Here is a 21,728-nt window from a genome sequence, read left to right as displayed (position 1 = left end):
TAAGCGCTTAGTTAATTCCGTGGCAAGTCCTGGGTGAGGCAGGGCCTGTATCAGGGTGGGTAGGGAATTAGGATGAGTCCTGCAAGGGCTGGGTGGATCCCATCTCTGTCAACTTTTGATAATTGGTTCGTATTTTTTGCATTAATTTTTATCTCGTAGAATGTTGCACTAGTCATTTTCTCGATTACTGAAATTTTGGGCACCTCCTTAAATTTTGCACCTTAGTCACGTGTCGCACTTGCCTTAGCCTGCCCTGATGGTAGGCTAAGGAGACACAGTTGACAAGATTATAGTTCTGTCCTTCAGGGAGCTTACATTCCAGTGGGAAATGGCCATTAATTTCACTAAATGAAAGAGGACTGTAAAACCATGTAATTGGGTAGAGACTGGACAGTAGGGGTATCGATTGATGACTGGGTAGTCAGGAAGGCTTTCGAGGTTTTGGACCAAGATCTGAATGTTGCGCCAGCATTGCAAAGCTCTGCATAATAGGTAGAACAAGAGACCAAGTGCTTGGCTGGTCCAGGGCTTGAAGAATGTTTAGAGTGCACTGAGCAAGGAACATAGTAGGAAAAGAGGTCGTATAGGTAGAAGCTAGATCCTGTAGGACTTTGTTGGTGTATATGTAGTTTCTTTTGATTGAAATGGGCAGCTTTTGGAGAGATTTTTAGCAAGGGAGTGATTTGTTGAATAAATATTGAAACTATTGTAGCTTTTTATCTACTATGCACTTTAGAAATGTTAGCTTTTAATTCTCACAGTAGCTCTAACATTATTTTCATTTTACGATTGTTCTTAGAAGTGTAAGTTAATTCCCACAGAACCACACAGCTAGTAAGCAAAAACTCCGACCCATCTGTAGGAGACCATGTACTTTGCTCTATGTTATACTGAGGGTTAATAATATTTGCGGGAGGCCTGATTGTTTATAGGACATTTTCACATTACTTTATTGTTTGACACTAGAGACCATCTTTATTTACCTCTTTTATTTTTGGATGCAAATATGTGAAATTTGATGGGAGGAGAGGTTCTCACTAAATTAGTTGAGCACCTGCGTTGCTACTTTGGCTGTTAACCACACCTTAAAAAGTATTCCCCAGCAGGTAAAAGAAAGCTTTCAGAAAAAGGTTAAGATATATTATAGGAAAAATCAAAATTTCTGTAGTAATACAGGTAAAATAAAGAGTCAAGCATGTTTTATTGCATGTTTGAGTAGTTTGTCAGTCTTTTTCCATTATTTTAAGTTCTTAATATTTTTAACTGCTAAAGCTTTAATTATGATGAAATAGTATTTTTAACTGATAACTTGTTCAGTAGGTTATTGAACACCTGTTAATTTCATTAGTGAGAATCTTAGAAAGGGCCATTCTGGATTTTACTAGATGTCAAGTGCTACACCATTTTTTTTTTCCTGCAAATCATTATCAATCAGAATTGTTGAGTTTTTAGGTGCAAAATGAAGTACTGAGAGAATTGTCCTCATTCTTTCAACAAATTCTAATTGCCTAAACTTTTAAGACATCAGGAAGTGTGTGAAAAATAAGTGGCACATGGTTACTTGCTCTTGTACTCACTATCTGGGCCTGCCAACTAATAGACATAAAATGCTCAGTAATTAATTTTTGAGTCATCATGGGGCTAAAGGGGGAGGAGATAAGGTGTATAAAATATAACTGTAATGGAACACTGGGTAGTCAAATACATCTAGTTACAGTAGGAACATTTTATAGAACAGAGGAGGTACTTCTATATGCCAGGATAAGTGAATCATGTATGGGACAGACATGTCTTCTCAACCTCAACACTTGATATTTCGGGCCAGACACTTTGTTGTGGGGGGCTGTCCTGTGCACTGTGGGGCATTTAGCAGCATTCTTAGCCTCTAACGCCCCCCCTTCTAGTTGTGACAACTATCTCCATTTCTAGATGTCCTGGGGAGCGAACGGGGCAAGATGGCCTATAGATGAGAACCACTGCTGTACAGGATGTCTTTTGAGGGAAGAGAAGAGGGAGACCTTCCATGGCATAAGGAACAAAATGGGGGGAAGCTTAAATGCAGGTGCTTTATCAGGAAACATTTGTAATTTTAAGTAGGGGGTGGTTTGTAGAATGGGATAATACGGAATAATGCTGGATACAGATACAGATGTATTCGATATATACTTAAGAGTTTTATTTGGGAGGCAATGGGAACCTTTTAAGCTGTTGAGCAAAGGAGTGACAAGGAAGATCAGAGCATTGCTTTTTAGGAAAATGAATCTGGCAGTTATGTATACGTAACCTGAATTAGCGGATAGAAAGGATACAGGGAGGAGTCGGGACTGTTAAAGTAGTTCATGAGAGAATTAATTCTGGACAAGAGTAATGGTAATGGAATCAGAGGATTAGTGTTTTGTAGGAGAGTAGAATTTAACAATAAACTGCATGTGAGGAAGAGGAAACAAAGGTGGCCACGTATTCCATTTGAGAGAGGGAAAGAATGGTATTGCCATTAAAGAAATTTAGATCACACAGTGAGAAATGGCTTGTAGAGGAAATCGGACAAGTTTCATTTTAAACATAGTGATTATCTGTTTATACATCTTCAAAATTGCCATTCTAGTTGAATGACGTTTGATTGACTGGTGTAGGCCATTTTGAAATAAAGTTTAGTTGTGGTTCTTTCTGAACAACGCACCAGATTTCTAGACTAAAACTTCAGCTGTAACTGCGTTTTAGACATCTATTTAGTGAATAACTATTATAGCATGATGTTAGGTCTTGAGATGAGAATGAAGAGAACACAATTTTGTCCATTAATAAAACAGTGTGAGAGGTCTAGCGATGAGTTTATGCTATTTCCTAACCTACCCTTTCCCATTTCCTTATTAAGCACACAATCTTGAGATTTTATTACCTTGCCATAAACCTTGTCATACAGGTATGGTAAAGCAACATGGAATACCGATGAAGAACAGTTAATTATGCTTAGGGACTAAGGTGCCGTTTAAGTTGGACATTGACATCTGTCTGCACAGGTAAATGGAGTGTTTTCTAAGCAGACAAGGCAGCATAAGCAGGTAGGAGTGATGATGCATAATTTATAATTAAGATAGCTGTGTAGATGCATTGTAAAAAATTCCAAGGCCCTTAAAAGGTTAGACTTGGGGTCCCAATAGGCTTCATGCAAATTATATTGCTTTACCCTTAGCATTTCCTGGATTCCAAAGATTACATATGGTCATGTAGGAATAACTCATTTAGATTGATGTGTGAAGTAGGAGACAATGTCAGTTCACAGACCAGAATTTGTCAGTTACTCTGCAGGTGTTCATAATACACCTACTGATACATATCTTAAATTTATATTGAAATTAGCTAGGTGTTACAATCTTTTTCTAACCAACTATGATGTCCTAATGGGCAATAAGTCTAAAAATGGATCAAAGGTTTTCCACCTTCATTAGTGCAGTTTCTCACTTTTCTCTTTGTGGCAGGGAGTGAGGGAGTGGAGAGGGTGGAAGGAAATTAAGTCAACTTTTTACAATCTCTCCCTTGTTTACAGAATGAATCCAACATTCAGAGACCCTTCACAATCTCAGTCCAACTTTTCTAATTTTAACCTATTAGAAGAGGCAAAGAAAAATTAATGCTACATTGTAATATTTAACAACCTATAGGTATGTCCCGTACATTCAAAAGGGAAACCGAAAGACCCAATAGGAAATTGATAAAACTGGGAGACACAGACCTGCGTTGGGCCTTATGCAGACAACGTGATTAATGAACATGTCTTGCTGTGTATCTAGAATTGCATAGGCCACTGAAAGCTGCCTTCATCAACTGTTCTTGTGAAGGTAGAGTGCCTTGCAAGTGCAGAATATTATAGGCAGAGGGAGTCTTCAAATTAAAAGCCTCTGACGTATTAACAAATTATTAATATAAAACTACTCTGAAAATTAGCACAGGCTAGGGCTTTTAAGGAAATAATGGCTAATAAAGTTTGCTATAAGGAGGAAACCCATTATACGACAATAATCTAGTTTTGAATTTATGTAGTACATATGCTCATAAGAATTCATTCTGTTAATTGGTAACAAATACAGAAGTGTGCAATTTTGGGAGTTAACTAAATGTCTCCTAATTCTTTAACATTTTAATCTAATCATATAACCTTAGTAGTGGAATTGTTTGCTCTGGAAATCTTACTTTGTGACAACTATACATTTAACATTTATTCATCGTCTACTAGGTAGAGCTGTTATAATTATAGTCCTTAGTTTACCATGTTTTTGCAAAATTCTTGAGACAGCATTTCCAGCTTTTCTCTTTATGGAATAACTGGCGTGTCTACAGGTTTTTGTTTTGTTTTGTGTTTTGTAGTTTAACAGGTTGAATTTATTACTATTCTAGTGCAAACACCAAAAAGGAAACTTGAGGTGCCTGTTTATCAAACACATTTCTTTATTCACTGTGGTTCTCTCAACATGAAGAGGTCTTTTTACAGCTGTGCAGCTTCAAGCAAACTTCCCTGGGCTTTCCTTCCCTTTCAGGCTCAAGTCACTAGTCTTCTCAGAAAAAAAGCTCATCGTAACCAGGATTTCCATGGAAAAAGGAGCAAATAATTTCTTTGAAATCTTGTAACAGAAAAACATTGATATAAGATTATAATGATTCAGCTTTAAGCTCACTTTCAACTGTAAATTCTCAATTCACAAAGGTGAATTCATTGGTCTCATCTGTCATTATTTTGCAGAGATCTAATGCATCTCAGCGCATCAGAGCATTCAAACCTGATTTGTGTATTTTAATGGCAACAACGCTGTCATTTTCCCCAAAACAGGAAGGGAATATGTAAAACTTGCTGAGTCTTAAGCTCTAACTTCCAGTTTGTAGGAAATATTGTTACTTGAGGAACAAGTTCAATGACATCATAATTTTGTGTCAATTTGGCTGGACCACAGGGTGCCTAGATATTTAGTTAGCATTCCTCTGGGTGTGTCTCCAACTGTTTTTTGGATAAGATTAACACTTAAATCAGTGAATCCCAAGTAAAGCAGGATTTAGTCCTCTGTAATGGGATGGGCCTCATCCCAGCAGTCTAAGGCCTAAAAACAGCAAAATGACTGGCCTCCCCTGAGCAAGAGAATTTGCCAGCAGACTGATTTCAGACTGCAGCCACATCGGCTCTCCTGGCTCTCCAGACTGCTGGCCACACTGCAGATTTTGGATTTGCTAACCAAGGTAATCACATGAGCCTATTTCTCATAATAAATATCTCTCTCTCTCCATACAACCTATTGGTTCTTTTTCTCTGGAGAACGCTGATTAATGCAGACACCTATTCATGTTACCCTCCAGCAACTTTTGCTGACACCCTGGTGGGAGGCTTCTTTCTTATCAGTCTCTGAGGGTTTAAGGTTTTCTGTTTGCAAGGCCTGACCTGCCACCTGTAGACCAGCTCTGGACCAGGACAGCCCAGGGAACTTTTCTGTCATCAAGTAGGCTGCAGCCATATCCTCTCTATAGGCCTGACTCTCCACCTTGGGGGGAAACAAACCCCTTCTAAAGGTGTTATATGCTTCCATACTCTCTCAGTCCTAGTGTATTAGAGTTCTCCCCAATAGCTAATCCCATTGTCAGCTGAACATTCTTTATATCAAAATTACCCCCATTCAAATTAATCGTTTCTGTCTCCTGACTAGACCTTGACTGATATAATATTTACTGTCATATTTCTATTTATGTTTGAAGTGTTTCATAATAGAGTTAAACCAAATTTTTGATCATTCATTAAATATTTTACATACAACAAAGGATGATTTTCCTTTGTCTACTTCTTGTAAGGGAGGGTCCAAAACATACAAGCAGAGTGATGATTATATTGTATGTATGTTTTTTATTAATACATTGAGGGAAGACTTGCATAAATTATCTATGTCTTAAAAATATGCATATTATTTCCAACTGTGTTAACTCACATTTTTAAAGAGAATACCGGTTAATATTTACACACAATGTGACTTATTGTAGTAGAATTTTCATAAGCTATCAAAGTCTTTAATAACAAAACAATTTAAAGTTTTCGGGAAATAATTTCTACTAAAGATTCATAATCAGCATAGTCTTTCAATGACTGTACAAGTTCATCCAGTAGATACTCTCCTTGCATGAAAGTTTCAAGATCATGAAGTGACTTGTTTATTCTGTGATCTGTGACTCGGTTCTGTGGAAAATTGTATGTCCTTATTTTCTCTGACCTTCCTTTAGTTCCAATCTATATATATACAAAAGATACAAAATACAGTTAGATTAAGGGCAATTAAACCTACAAATTTAATTTACCTGGAGATTAAACTTTTGCTTTATAATTGAAATACAATTTAAGAACCAAGTTTTAAATATTATGAATCCTCAAATAACCTGAGAACATGACAGATAAAAAGGAGTGTGGGTTTAAAGTCAGACAGATTAGTAGTATTCGAATGCCCTCTGCCATTTCAGTGCTCTGTGACTTCAGGCAATTTATTTCAACTCTAAACTTTAGTTTCCCCATCTGTAAAATACAGACAAATAAGACCGACTACACAGCGATGATGTATACATACAGCCTGGGACAGAGTTGATATTCAGGGGCAACTAAATACTATATATAACCTCAGTGAATCAATTTAGTCATCTTTCGTGATGACAAAGTGATGAGTTTCCCATAATACAGAATTAATAAAAGGGTTCTTCAGTTACAAAATTAAATATCAAACAGGAAGAAAGTTCAGTTTGCTTTCCCTTTTCCATAATTTTCAGAATGGAGACTCCATATGCCTTTTCTTAGATGTCTGAGAAAAATGCCCTTGGATGTAGAAAACAGCAGAGTGTAAGTTTTTTATAAAATAAGTATAGCTCTTGGTTGAGCTACTTGAATTGTTTTCTTATTTTGACAAAAACATTGGAACAATTTTAACACACCCAAACTGGGTTATTTGAAAATATTTATCCTTCAGAAGCATTGTTTTCAATTCAGTTTTACCTGAATCTTTCTAGCACTGTATCTTTTACTTGTTTCTTCTTCTAGGCGCATGCTGTATAGTTTTGCACGTAACTTTTTCATAGCCATCTCTCTATTTTTCAGTTGAGATCTCTCTTGTTGACATTCGGAAACAACACCTGAATAGTGTTATGAGAATTAAAGAGTTTTAATTTAAAAATCTTCATTTATTATCAAAGAGTACTCCTTTTCCTTCTCATCCTTTTTCCTCTTCCTTTACGAGGAGGAAAAAATAGGACTCTAATATAAAAGACTATAAAGTGAACAAATAAATTTTGAGTTTTCTGATAACTCTGTAAGTTAAGTTGGAGCTATAGTGCAAAGTACTTCAGTATTGAAGGCCTATGTACTAAACAAAAAGCATTAATCATTTAATATGGATTGCGCTTCCATGCCCTCAGCTAGCCACCATGATTTTTTTAAAAGTAATAACTGCTCATCATAGAAATAGAAATATAAAAATTACTCCGTACCAGAGATAATCACTATTAATGTTTTTGAGGATTTCCATCCTTTTTTCCCATTATTTATATACTATGTATAACACAAGACATCGTTTTAAAGTTTAACATGAGGATTTCCTCAAATTTAAAAAAAGAACATCAATGCATCACTCTCATCAATCCCTACTGATCAGTGGGAATTATGCCTATTTGAGATCAGTTATTGTAAGGGGTTCGTGTCTTCTTTCTAGATAACTGAGGTCTGCTGTCCATCTGGTCCTTATCACATGTAAATCACTGTAGTAATACTTGTAAAACATAGTTCTACCTAATAGTATATTGAAGTCTTAAGAAATATTTACATACGAGGTGTGATTAAAATATATGGTGAATGTTTAAAAAATTTATTACAGTAAAAAACACATTGCCTTTAATCCCCCTCAAAATACTCCCTCTCACTTAGAACACACTTATCCCATTGTTTTTGCTACTTTCTGAAGCAGTTCTGGAAGTCCTCTTTACTGTGTCTATTTTATCCTCCATCATGACAACGCTCTGTGTCACACATCGCTTCCGGTATGGCAATTCTTTATTTTATTTTTATCAAAAAACATTACGGTGTGTCCTCAACCACCTTATTCACTGTATCTGGCACCACGCGACTTCTGGCTCTTCCCCAAAGTTAAAATGACCATAAAAGGTAAATGTTTTGAATTGACTCAGGACATCGAGGCAGCCACGAGAGTACAACTAAAGACACTCATGAAAGAGGGCTTCAAGAACTGCTTCAGAAAGTGGCAAGAATAATGGGATAAGTGTGTTCGAAGCAAGGGAGAATAGTTTGAAGGGGATTAATGGCAATGTGTCTTTTATGGTAATACATTTTTTAAAATTGAAACATTCACGTATTTTCTGATCACACCTCATATAGCGTTGTTGCCTAATTATCTAGAATCAGACCCCTGGAGGTCTGTTGGTGAATTTAATGGGATGAAGCCCTTGAAATTATATGCAAAACTTTACATGTAAGCATGTTTCTGGGTAGCAGGTCCAAGCTTTCACTTTCTCAAAGGAGTCCATGTCCTTCTCCCTTCAAAAAAAGGCTAAGATCTAGTGATTTAGAGCATCTGCTGATAAAGAACCCATGATAATAACTGCACTGTTAAGATTTTTTTTTCCTTAAATAGTGATTGTACTAAGTATAAACTTCAGAAAGCTACGTGGAAGGACAAGCCACACCCCCTCACAGTCACTAATACGGAAATGCCCTGGGTTTAGATCCCTCCATCTTCCTGGCTTTACAATTATCTTGCAGAGTTCCAGCTAAGGATTCTAAGCAAATCAGATATCTAATAATAGTCCTTAGTAGTATATATCCCTTTGGTAATTGGGGACAATTAGTTGAGTCTTTCAGAATTTGATTTTTCTTCGATGTTTTAGGTTGCGTAAATAAGCACATACCTGTTGGAAGATGAACTATACGGACAGCACTGTCTGTGGTGTTGACGTGCTGCCCTCCAGCCCCACTGGCTCGCTTCGTGTCGATTCGCAAATCTTTAGGATTAATCACCAGATTAATCTACACATAAGAGGGAAAGTTGGGATTTAGAAAGATTGCATGTATGAACTATTCAAAGGCAAAAACTATCCTTTTATAACTACAAATACATGTTACGTATACAATTTATGTAAAATACAGAAGGTTTAATGTTAAGAATCAATAGTAGTTAGAAGGATATCATTTTTTAAACTTTTCTGTTTGGAGAAGTAGCAGATTAAAATACAACAGAACAAAAACAAACCCTAACTCTCAAATACTGGACTTCTCTGTAAATTACCCTCTTCTTAACACATGAATAAAATTTAGTTATTATAAGAACTGTAAATATACAAAATAAAATGAAATTTGTGGAGTATTTTTGAGGGCAAAAGTACCTTAGCAGTGGAAAAAACAATGCAAGCTAAAGAACTATGGGAAAGGCTTATTTTGTTTAATTTCAATTAAAGGAGGACTTAAACATATTTGGAGGCAAAAGAGAGACAAACAGAAATAGCAAAGCCAGAAAGTCAAAGGTAAAGCTCAATCTGTAAACACTGGGATCTGAAGTTAGGATAATGCTCTGTCCTGGAAGTCACCATGGAAAGCACTGGATTTAAAAACCTTTGTTTCATGAACAACTATAGACCACTCTGTGACATGTCCACAACCGTGTCGGTAGGACTCTTACCATTCATAGGCCCTCCTTGGCTCCCTGCGTGGCCGGACAAATTAAATGAGGTGATAATACAGACCTCAGTCTCCATCTTTTCCAGAAAACTCCCTTCATCCATTTCCATGGAAGATGCTTAAATCAAAGTACTATACCTAGGTCTGGCTCCTGCTAGAGAGTCAAATAGCACATTTCCCCACAATTAATAAAGAGAAGCCCTCAATTAAACTTCTTCTCAAATCATTCATACTTTACCCTGAAAGACCAGTCACATATGTTCTATCACTTTTCAGCAGAAGGGCTATAAACAAAACTGAACTTCCCAACTAAATTATTTTACAAATATTATTTGGACAGAATTTGCTTTGTGAGACTAAAGTACACTCATTCTGAACTGTAACAATGTTTCCATTTTAATGTGATTGGGTTATGAAGTAGCAATTCTGTTAGGTAGTCACCTTGTTAAAACAGGATTCTTGCTATTCTGGAACCAGTCACATGAAGCAAAAGTTATTATAAAGGGAATCAGCCTTAAACCCTATTTAAAGTAGGTTAATATTGTTTCTCCTGTAGAGATGGTCTCAAAGCTTAGTGGTGGAGAAAAATTAATAAATAGACAATGCAAGATTACATCATTTGTACATCCTTCATTCTTACCATCTATTACAAAATTGTACTTTTTAGACTGAGAAACTATATTCTCAAAATTAACTGAAACTATATGATGAAGGGCAAATGGTAAGAAAAGGAGATGCTCAATTCAGTAAAGTGAGTGTCACTCTGGGGGCGTGCACTGTGCCGAGCCCAGGATCCCACGCAGGGGACTACGCTGCCTTACCTCCGTCGGCTGGGGTAGTATTGCTACAGTCATGGTGCTAGTATGGATGCGGCCTTGCTTCTCTGTCTTTGGCACTCTTTGTACTCGGTGCACACCTCCCTCAAATTTCATGTGTTTGTAGGCTTCTGAACCCCCAATGCTGGCAGATGCATGTCTAAGGCCACCTTGAAAATATTGGGAAAATAGAATTCTTTTATTACTTTTGCCATTTATAAACAATTGACGATCACTTCTACCATTTTGAAGTATATTAAAAAGAGCTACAAAACAATCTATAGATGTAAAATACATTGAAAACTTTAGCAAGTCTATGATAGCCACTGCTTTAATACTAGATATTCAGTGTTGCAAAACTTAGTATCTTTATTGCTTACAATTATTAAACATTCAGCATTTATGGTGTTAATGACTTGATTCAATAACATGTTTAAAAGATCATTTAAAAGACCATTAGTCAGTCAATGGTTAGTATTGAAATATACCATTTCAAAATTGGTATATTTGCATTCAAAATTATTAAGTAAATGATGAGCATAAAAATACTTAAGCATCCTCACAAATAAATTCTAAAGCCTAGTCATGGTCTTTCCACCCCTTTTCCTAAGACACACATAGATAAATTAAATCTACCCTTTCCCCAAAACAAATTTTACTGACCTATGTCACTTGGAAAATATTCCAGGGTTTCAAAATGCCATCTTTTAAATGCAGCGTACTGCTGATACATATCAAACATTTCTGCTGTGAACAACATTGCCTCCTGACCCCCAACTCCTGCAGTGACCTCCAGGATCAAATCACTTTCATCTGTTTCTTCTGAGGGAACCAAAAGTAAGATAATCTGTAAATAAAAAAATACCACCCCTCCTATAATTGAGAATTATTTAAAACTTAAAAAAGAGCTAAATGATTAGATGCAGGATTTTAAATATTTAATTTACTTAGTTTCTCTAAGCAAATTTAATATTGTGATTACTGTTCAACCATCTGGCCAATTAGAACCATACACGTATAATTTCTAAAACATACCAATGTCACAGCTATATTATAAATGCTGTAAGGTTCAGCTAAAACAGTTTTGTTTTGGTGTTTCTGTATACTTTACATCAGTTCTTTGTTCAATTAAATACTTGCTGTGAGTAGGACACTATGTTGTGTGTACAATGCAAAAGAAGATTCTAACTCTATCATTTGGAAATTTACAGTCAAGTGTGGCAGGAAGAAAAAAAAAATTAAAGGCACCCAAATTGCAGTTGTATTTTTTTAAGCTTCTTTAAAGTGGGAGAAAAACTGGCAATTTTGGAACTGAAAAGGCCTTTAGAGGATGATCTGGTCCAATTCCCTCATTTTATATGTCAAGGAAAATGAGGTTAACAGAGGTTAAGTGACTTATTAAAGGGCAAAGTGTTTGGCAGAGCAGGTATAAGAACTCAAATCGTTGTGCCCAGTTAAGTCTTTCTTCCATTACAGTGATATGTTTCACACTTTAGTATGTACTAAGGAAGGGGACATAAATAAAAGCTTCTTAGATTAGGTGAGTTAAATAGTAAAAACTACCAACATTTATTGGTTCTTTAATATATGACAGGCACTCTGCTAAGCACTTTACCTTCTTTAATTCTTAAAACAGTCTTGGGAAGGTACTGTTAACAGTTCCACTATAAGATGTGAAAACTACGATAAAGTTTAGGTAAGTAATCTAGTTGCCCGATATCATAAATCTAGAAAGTAGAAGAGCTAGAATTTGAACCCAAGTCTACCTGAATACTGAAATAATCACACTTTATGGTGTTTGGGAGCTGTAGTTACTACTTTTCCATCTCTATGTAGATACAACATGATCATCATTCAAATCTTGAATTAACAAATGATAGGATTTAAACTTGTTTGTTAATTACTAGCCAATTCACGAAACCTTTAATACATACGCCCTTCTATTTCACACACACACACACACACACACACACACACACACACAAATTAGAAAATGGGTAGAAGGCAAGTTACATGAGACTTTTCACGCTATAATGGAACTTTCCTTTTGGAGTACACGCTGGAGACATTCATTTTTCATGAGTTCCACATTTGGCTGGAGAAGAGAATCGCTAAATTAAGCCACCCCCTTTCTGGGCTTCTTCCTCACCTTACCATGTTCTTTCGCTTAGATCCCCCAAGGTAACTGCTATAAACTTGTAAGCTCTGCCTTACAGAATTAGCAAAGAGTAGTTCTTCAAATTTTGTGTAATGATTACTCTTCATTTAATTCCTATACATATGTTCTCCACAATTCTTACAGATATAAAACCAAAGCAATACAATTCAGTTCTGAAACTTTTGAGGGCCTACTCTAATAGTGCAAGAGACACAAAGATGAAGCAACATTCCTGCTGTCAAGCTCACAATCTACCATCACCTCATAATCTCTTCTACTCATTTTCTACCCCCACTCACATCTCTTAGAAAGCCAAAAGAGGGATATAGAATACCAATGATTTCATTGCCTTTGGCAAATCCTATTAATGTGACATTCATCCTTGTATCAGAGCAGTATAATCCTTTCAGTATGATACAAAAGGACCATAGGGAGTATGCTTTCTCCTGCTTTAAAGAACGGTTTATAATTCTAAATACTAACAAGTTGGTTAGTAAGTCTTACCTTGTTTTGATCAACTTCTAATAAAGTTTATTAGGAATAGAACTAATGCTTTATTCTTTGCACAAATATATATATACCTGATGCTTCAATTGAGCTATTTCTTTTTGACACGAAGTTATTTCATTCTCGGCAAGTTTCCTTAAGTCTTCATTTTCATCTAAGAAACAAAGGCAGTAGGTTAAGTTTGCCTTAGTGTTAAATTGTCAATGGAATTCAAAGTCATAGTCTTATTGTTATTGTAGCTGAAGGGAAAAATAAAATGTCTTTCTTGTGCTTTTCATAATTATCATTAATTAGAAATAGCATTTGATGCTATTCATAAGCATGTAGCTTTAAAAAGAACTTCTCTGATGACAGAAGCATAAATAAAATTAAAAAAGAATCTCTAAACAAAAATATAAGCTATTAAACTTTTTCTATAATTCTACCTTCATGAAATATTCATATTAATAAACATGCTTTTAGTTTTAGACAGTACAACAAATAAATGCACTGAGCTACTCAGCCCAGAAGGGAACAAAAGCTTCCATCAGTTAAACCAAAACTGAATTAAAAAGCAGAAAGTTACTTATTCTTTGTAAATATTTCATTAATATGAAGTATCCACCCAAATATTTAGACCCTACCTAATGCTTACAGAATGTTTACATGAAGTACTCCTCTCTCTCGGGCTTTATCCTAATTCTTATTTCATCTTTGAGGTTTCATTTTTATCTTACAAATATACTTTCTCATTCCTCTATCCTGTTGACCACATGCAACCTATGGAAAAGAGAAGGGGACATTTTTAAAGCTATTATAAATTGTGCTCTCTGTTGAAAGATCAAACTTTCAGTTTGTATGTTCATTTATTAAGAACCAACTATTCTGAGAACTGGAGATGATAATATGTAAAGCAGGATTTTAGATAGTTTTAGTTTCCGTTAGGTAGAAGTTAGAAAATGTAGGAGAGATGGGAGGGGGTGCATAGTGCTTACAGAAAAACCTCATAAATAATTTTGATTAACTGCCTCTAGCCAGGTATCTGTTTTTGCAAGGGATGAGGAGAGGGGGTCTGGAGCAAGAGAGGGATCTGAGTCAACAGACCTCCACCTGCTTAGGAGGTCACACCCTCCCATGGAAGGTCACACCTTCCCATGGAAGAGCATGCACCACATTTTCCCACCAAATTATGTACCTCCCTCACCCCACCCAGCAAACGATGTGAGTCCTCAGGACCAGGGGAGGGGGCCTGATGGGGCCTATGCCTCTCTCAGCCACCTGGGCTAGGCCAGTTCTCTTCCCTGAGCATGTATTATTAATAAACCCTGCTTGCATACTAACCAGCTTGCTGATCTTTGATTCTTCACTGCGTTGGCAAGAACAACATTTCCATTTTTCTAGGGGAGAAAAACTCACAAAGAATAACAACCTAAAACACTATGTGATTAAATATTAAGACAGTAGTAGCATGAATTTTTTTGCTTTAGTTTATTTTGGGGATGGGCACAAAAAGGAAAAAAGGATTACTTCAAGGGAGAGATGATAACAGCAAAATTAAGATAAGCAAATACAGAAAGTGTTGGTGGAAAGACAGGAAATTATTTTAGCAAGAATTTGGTATGGAAGGAATCTCAGTAAATGGAAAATGTGTTGAATCAGAAAAAAAGGAAAACTGAATTGTAGCCCTTGTTCAACCACTAAGGATCTCTCAAAGGAACACACAAAACTTCTGTCTCACTTATCTCAAGAATAAATTGAAAGATTTGAGCTGGATGATTTCTAAGTTCTGAAATGCAGTGTTCTGTAAGTCTAAGGAGATTGGAACTAAATTCTGGGGCAATTTAATTTACATAAACTATTAATTAAATTTCAGCCACCAGGATCCCTGAAGAATACTCAAATTCATCCAACATTAATCTTTCTTTAAAAAGATGTCACTTCTCTGCTTAAAAACGTGCTAATGTCCCATGGTCTTTACCAGGTTCCTTGTCATGGAAGGTTCTTAACTGTCCTTCTGGTTTCAAGTTTTTATTACATTATCAACTCCAACACCTACTCTATGCTCCTGCCATGTATCTCCCAATTTGATACTTTATCCTTACTGGTCACCTGTGCCTTCAATCCCTTCTCTTTCACTAGCTGGCAACCTTCTGCCTATCCTTCAAAATCCATTTAAATGCCAGTTTTTACTTTTTATAACACTCTGCTCTTTATTGCAGAAATTAAAACAAAATAAACACCCACTTATACTTTTACTTCCTAAACATCTCTCTTCTTCACTAGGCTAGAAGCTCCTAAGAAGTAGTTCCATACTTTTTTTGGTAATTAGTGGTGTCTGACATATATTAAGAACTCAGGAGTTGCTGAATTGTATTTTCTATTGTTTTTAAACTGAGTTGCATTTTGCCTGCAACAATTTTCTCACATTCTGTTAAGTTCTCTATAGTTCAGTTTTTTAAAATACTTAACCCTTAAATCCATTTGGGCTTTAAACTTGGCTTAAGCTATGAAACCAGTTTAATATTTCTCCAAAAGACTTTTCCATAATTAATCCTGTTTTTACACTCTGGGCATCTGCCTTTTCTATTAAATCACTTAACTTAGACTCTCCCTAACTCTCACTTAGGCTACTGTATTAGCTTCTGTTTTCCATGGCATCTTTATTCTCATTGCAGGTGGACTTCTAAACTACCACAAACCCAGTTTCCTGAGCAACAAAGCTATGTCTAACATCCACTCCCCACTCTAAAAGCTTCTGGGGGCCCCCTTCTGCCAACAGGATAAAATCAACCTTTTTAGATCAGTATTTGACACCCCCCCTTACAAAATGTTCCAACCTGCCACTCCCGTCCTCTCCCTTGGTTAACACGAAGTACAGTGATTAAAAGCATGAGATTCGGAGTCATTCGGATCCAAAAACTCCATTCCTTAAAAGCTGTACATCCTAAGACGAGTTACGCGTCAGGTTTCTCTTCTGTCCCATGAGGCTGATAGTATGTTATGTGTCACTTCCGTTTGTTATGTGAACCGGATGAGTTAATATCTAAAGAAAGCGAAGCAAAGTCCGGAGTATGGTCAAGGATCAATAAAAGTTAAAGTAGTATGTCTTTTAAAGGTGGGCCTTTATCCTTGCACAAGACCTTTCCAACAAGTTCTCCTTGCTCTCCTAGGTCTTGATTCCCACATCTGTTCTCACTTTCCATTGGTATTATAATTAACTCTCTCTCCCCAGACTGCGAACTCTACAGGCGTGCTACTCAGCGTGTGGCCAACGGACCACCAGCAGCGTGGCATCCCTGGGCGCTTACAGGAATGCAGAAACGTAGGACCCCTCCAGATGTGAATGCACACTCATCACTTGGGAAACTTGTTAAACATCCTTGTGTCTAAGTCTCGGATTCTGAGTCGGATGTCTGGTTTTATCACGCACCTCTCGACAGCACTGCAGGTGGTCCCTTCGCCACCCTGAGAAACGCTGCTCGAACCCCTGCCCGGGACAGAGCCTTACTGGTCCTTGGTGACCTAATGAGCTGTCCCCGAAGACGCCATCAGTAAACGTGAACCCACGTTCTGCAAAAGGGGCGGGGCAGTGTCAAGGAAACACAGACTCAAACAAGAGACCGCGAGCTCAAAACGCACGTGACACTTTGACCTCTGATCCCAACCAGAAAAAGGCTGCAATTGAGTCAAGAGCTTCAAACTCGGGAAGAGTGTAGACACCCGACGCTGCTTGGTGGAAAAGGCAAACGAAGAGTCAAGAATCTGCGTTGAATCCCGCTGCCCCGGGCCCTGCCCTTACCATGCAGCAGGTGCTCGGTCTCCTGCAGCTCCTGCTCCTTCTTGCTTAGCAGCTTGGCTACCGCCACCAGCTCAGAACCCCTGAACTGCAACCGGGATTCAGACCCCGCCTGGCGCTCCAGGTAGGTCCGCAAGGGCCCGCCGCGGGCGAACAGCTCCTCCAGCTGCGGGGTACTGCAGCTTACGTATCGGCGAGCCGGGCCAATAGTCCGGCGAGTCCACAGACTGCGAGCAACACTCCACAGAAGGCGGGACCGCATCCCTAAGCCGAGACTGCGGAGGCTGACTAAAACCGGAAGTTTGGGACAGAGCGAGTCTCGCGATACTGAGCGGAATTCGCAGGGTTCGGCGAGAGCTGGCCGAGCTCCGCCCAGTGCACGCGCCAGTTTTAAAAGGCCTCCCGGAAGCCTCGGCGGGAACTTCCGGCTCAGTATTTAAATACCTCAGTATTCGCAGAGGCCGGAAGTCGAGTGAGCCGGTCGGAAAGCGGTGAGGGGCGGGTGCAGAGACTCTGGGCTCCTCTAAACGCTGGGTCTGGACGTCTTCCTGAGGTGCCAGGTCGGAGTGTTGGGCGGGAAGGAGAAACCTGCACCTTCCCACTCTGTTTTCTGAGGTCGAGGATGGGTTTCCCGAGCACTGCATGGGGATGTCAAGTTCCACCGTGAAGGGCAGGCTGTTGTCCGCCACGTGGGCTGAGGTCCCAGCTAGGAAAGTGCCAGTGCCAGCCTGGTTTTTCGTCCCCAAGAGTTAATTGTAGGACAGGTATCACTGTGTGTTTACTCGTCTTCCTTTTTTCCTGTGCATGTGTCTTTTTTTCGACGGTGGGCAAGGCTCCTGTTAATCGGGACGTGACAAGTGTACTCGAAGGCAACCGCGGAGTGATTTCGCTGTCTGCGCTGTCCTGCCCTTTATCGGCCGTGGAACCTCCTTATTCTCGGATAACTTCCTTGCCGCGTCTGCGGCCCGACCGTTTTCACTTACTCCTAAATTATCACGAGCTGCTTTTTAAAGAGGCTGAGGATGCCCGGTGCCAGTAAACCCCGGAGGAGCAAAGCCTTCGGAGCCCCGGCCCCGGTAGGACAACCCCCATCCTTGCCCCAAGAACTCAGGATAGTGGATTGGTGCCAGAATGCTCAAGTGCATTGCTTTAATGCTTTGCTTTATTCAAAAGGCCTTTTCAGGGCCCACCGGAGGAATGGAGAGGGGGAATATACACAACCCAGGCAGATCTGGAGGTGCGAGGGCTGAGCACTCAATCTGCGAACTCCCACTATCTGATTTGAGCAAGCGCCACTAAGCGCTGGGTTCGCTGCTGAGAGCTGAGATACTGGAAAAACGTGTAATTGATTCCTTATAAAAATTCAGGTGGTAAAATACAGGAGCCCTGGACAACGTCGAGTCCTCCTTCAGTCATCTAATCAAAACTTGAGGGTAAGTGTAAAATTCTTAGAAAATGAGTTTACATTCCTCGATTCATTTCTTAGCTCTTCATACAAATGCAAAGTGAGGGGGAAGAATGAGGACCCGGCTCTCCCAATACAGAATAGAAAGCAAAAATAGGCCTTGTTATTTTAAAACCTCCAAGTCATTACCCGAATACTTCGTCTCACTCTGTAGCAGGCGTATGTGTATTCAAGCCACATTACTCTATAAAATGGTTTTGCTTTAAGGTAGTGGTGGAAACCCACTTTAATTCTGATCCAATATGAAACAGGACTGGTCAAGTTGTTTATCACCATTAGGAACAGTTATTTCCCAAGTCTAAACTCAACTTTTAATTGCTTATTTAATCATAAAAATGGTGGGAGTCGTTTGAACTCGACATGATAAATTTCTCAGCTGAATTCTCAAAACAAGTCATTTCAAGAATATACTTTATTATTCTAAAAGGTGCAACATGTAATAAGCAATAACCTTATAGAACAATGTAAAGAATCCAGCCAGGAATTATTTTTCCTCAGATGGATAAGCAATTTCGGTAATATAAATAAGTGTACCTTTTACTCTTACAGCATTAACACCAATGAGGAAACAGTAACTTGTCTAAGGATATATTGGTGGATTCTTTATTAATTCAAAACATTTTTAAAAGTCGGTATAATGCAGGTGCATTTTACAATTATATCCATAGGTTTACACAATATAGTCAAATGAAAACAGCTGTAATTTGATTTACTTTGAAAACTAAAATTTACATAGTTTGAGACTTCTGAGTTTTCTTACATTGTCATGCTCAAATTCTGTTACATGTTGAAAATTCTAGCATTTTCAGGAAATCTATTGTACATAGGTAAATTGATTTAAAAAAAGACTCCAGGAAAGGGGAATAAAAACGAAAACAACGTAAATTCAAGGAAAAATAATTTGGATTATCTATTCAATTTTTAAATACCTACATTTATTCTCGAATTGCAAAATAACCAAGCATGGTATCTCTTAAGTTGTATTCGTGCATTCAAAATGTCTTTATGGTCCTAGTAAATATCTGTGGAGTCGAAAATAAGTATATAGATTATTAAGCACAATGAACATGGTAGTAAAAAATTACACATGTTCGATATGATAAATTTTACAGACCCAAACACATTGAATTTTTTTTTAACATTTAGCAAACATCCTAAAATTATATACGAGAAACACTATTTATGACATAAATTAAAGCAAGGGAGAAAAATCAAGTCTCTTACATTATTTCAATATTCACCGTCCATTTTTCAGTGGAGGGCAATATAGAAAATGATTATCAATTTAACCCATTATGACAATTAGTAATACTAAAATCTTTACTACCGAGAGATGTAGAGGATTACGGTAATTATACAGGTAGTTCAAAGGAAAAAAAAATTCACTTTCACCTCCATTAAGTGAATATTCAAGCCACCACTGTTTTGAAGTTGCATTTTCCAATTTCATTTTCCAGTTCATTGTATTTTCTTCATAGTATTTGTTAGCAATCATTTAGTGGAACCGTATATTATTGCTGGTGAATTTGCCCATAATTTTTTTTAGTTCAGTGTAAATGTCCAGTAAAGTTACCTCGAATGTGACCTCTTAAAAAATCTATTATTTTACGTAGGAGAAACCAGCAAACACTACCTCAGCCAGGTCAGCATCCACAGTGATAAGTCATGGTGATGGTATGTACCTTTGCTATCATGTGACATAAACTCTGTGGTCTTGCTTCCAAAAACCAGTAACATCTGTCTAATCATGGAAAAACAGCACACAAATTCCAGTTGAAGGACATTTTACAAAATAACCTAGACAAGTACTCAAGTCTGTCAAGGTCATCAAAAACAAAAAAACTTTGAGAAACTGTCACAGCTAAGAGGACCCTAAGGAGACATGATGACTAAATATTAATGTAGTGACTTGAATGGGGTCCTGGAACAGGAAATGGACGTTAGGTAACAGCTAAGGGAATCTGAATGAAGTATAGCCTTAATAATGCATCAATACTGGTTAATTGTGACAAATATCTCATGAGTGTGTTACTACATGGAACCCCTTTGCACTACCTTTGCAATTATTGTGTAAATCCAAAACTATTCAAAAATAAAACTAATGAAAAATTTTATGAACACACAAATACCATTTCTTTTACTTTCATATTTTCATGGCAAAATTATTTTAAATATCATACTGCTCTAATATTAAAAAGAATGCTTTCTATTCCTTGTCAATAGCAATGTTTCTAATGGCCAATTTCTTGCAACTTCATTTTAGTTCTACACCCACATATTTATTTGGCAAGTTACTTGATATTTATATTCTTCCAATTCTTGAGAATGTTGTTTTATTTCCCTTGGAAATAAAATTTTTAAACGATTTATTTAAACTTTAAACCTACAATTTTATATACACAAACACACACACATCTATCTATCTATCTATATAACTCTACCTGTGTGATTATTTCTTTATTATAGATTCAGGGTGATGTTAGTGAACTGAAAACAGTGATTTTGAATCATTATTGAACAAAGCAATAATCATATAGTGCTGCATATTAAAATAAGCTTGGTTATATGTTCTTGGATGAATAACTAAATCACATAGTTTAAAGTATGGTTTGAAAAAATATGGGAAAAGTGCATTAAAATTGCATTTAATACATACATTCTTGAACAATGGGAATTACTGATGGAGAACTTTGATAAAATAATAAAATATGTAACAATATATGTAACACTGTATTCTTTCCTTGTTTATTTTATTTCTCATGGCCATCTGTAAATTAATATATTCCTCATTTAAAGATAAGTAAACTGGCTCAGGATAAATGATTTGTCCCAAGTCACATAGGACAGAAATGTAATTTGAAATCAAATTTACACTTAAAGCCTCATATTTGGAAATAAAACTTAACAAAACAATCTGTGTGTATTATTGTGTGTTGCAAGGATACTATTAAAAGTGTTGCAGGGAAGATTGGAAGCAAGTTTTCGGTATGTTTTATTAAATATTTGCAGTTGTATCAAGTGAGGAATAGCTAAAATTTTTAGATTGAACACTCTTTTCCCAGGAGAACAAGTATTTTATATTGGTCACGAATTCGTAAAGAAATGAAAGAGCGTGAAAATGTGTTTGTAAAAACATACTTTGAAAATTAATTGTCGTGACTGTCAATATAAATACACAGGCAGGGAAATTTTCTGGAAATGTCTTTACCACCTTTCAGAAAATTTGCCAGTGTATCCAGCTCAAAGTTTTAAAAATTCATATTTGATAGGATTCTATTTATAGGTGTTTTAGATCTCAGAAATTTTAGGTG

At 37.2% G+C, this 21,728-nt stretch overlaps 1 protein-coding gene across 16 annotated transcripts; it reads right to left on the bottom strand.

Annotated features, from left to right (window-relative positions):
• Positions 1-4,423: 4,423 nt before the first annotated feature.
• MTRF1L (mitochondrial translation release factor 1 like) lies at positions 4,424-19,990 on the bottom strand. 16 transcript variants are annotated; one of them, XM_081030780.1, is made up of 8 exons: positions 16,956-17,231; positions 15,994-16,199; positions 13,252-13,331; positions 11,176-11,334; positions 10,519-10,682; positions 8,932-9,049; positions 7,010-7,146; positions 4,424-6,259 (listed from the first exon to the last, which is right to left on the bottom strand). In XM_081030780.1, exons 4-8 carry the CDS (start codon positions 11,270-11,272, stop codon positions 6,059-6,061), a joined length of 717 nt encoding a protein of 238 aa, XP_080886906.1. In that variant the 5' UTR covers positions 11,273-11,334; positions 13,252-13,331; positions 15,994-16,199; positions 16,956-17,231; the 3' UTR covers positions 4,424-6,058. The 16 variants fall into 16 exon arrangements, with proteins under 16 accessions (XP_080886906.1, XP_080886913.1, XP_080886907.1 ...); XM_081030787.1 differs by having other exon boundaries at positions 11,176-11,359; positions 16,956-17,229; XM_081030781.1 differs by lacking the exon at positions 15,994-16,199 and adding an exon at positions 13,801-13,936 and having other exon boundaries at positions 16,956-17,229.
• Positions 19,991-21,728: the final 1,738 nt, after the last annotated feature.

The sequence above is a fragment of the Rhinolophus hipposideros genome (assembly GCF_964194185.1).
Source record: "Rhinolophus hipposideros genome assembly, chromosome: 3".
In the NCBI taxonomy this organism is placed as follows: domain Eukaryota; kingdom Metazoa; phylum Chordata; class Mammalia; order Chiroptera; family Rhinolophidae; genus Rhinolophus; species Rhinolophus hipposideros.
The sequence above is the reverse complement of the archived record's forward strand: the minus strand, read 5'-3'. Positions and strand labels throughout refer to the sequence as shown.

What these genes read in the sequence shown, in the direction of transcription:
- MTRF1L (XM_081030778.1), bottom strand. Translation starts at nt 17,214, where the DNA reads ATGCGGTCCCGCCTTCTGTGGAGTGTTGCTCGCAGTCTGTGGACTCGC. An exon ending in GACCGAGCACCTGCTGCATG is followed by an intron (nt 13,332 to 16,955) that starts GTAAGGGCAGGG and finishes TTTGTTTCTTAG; the next exon opens with ATGAAAATGAAGACTTAAGG. An exon ending in TACTACCCCAGCCGACGGAG is followed by an intron (nt 9,050 to 10,518) that starts GTAAGGCAGCGT and finishes TCTTATGTGTAG; the next exon opens with ATTAATCTGGTGATTAATCC.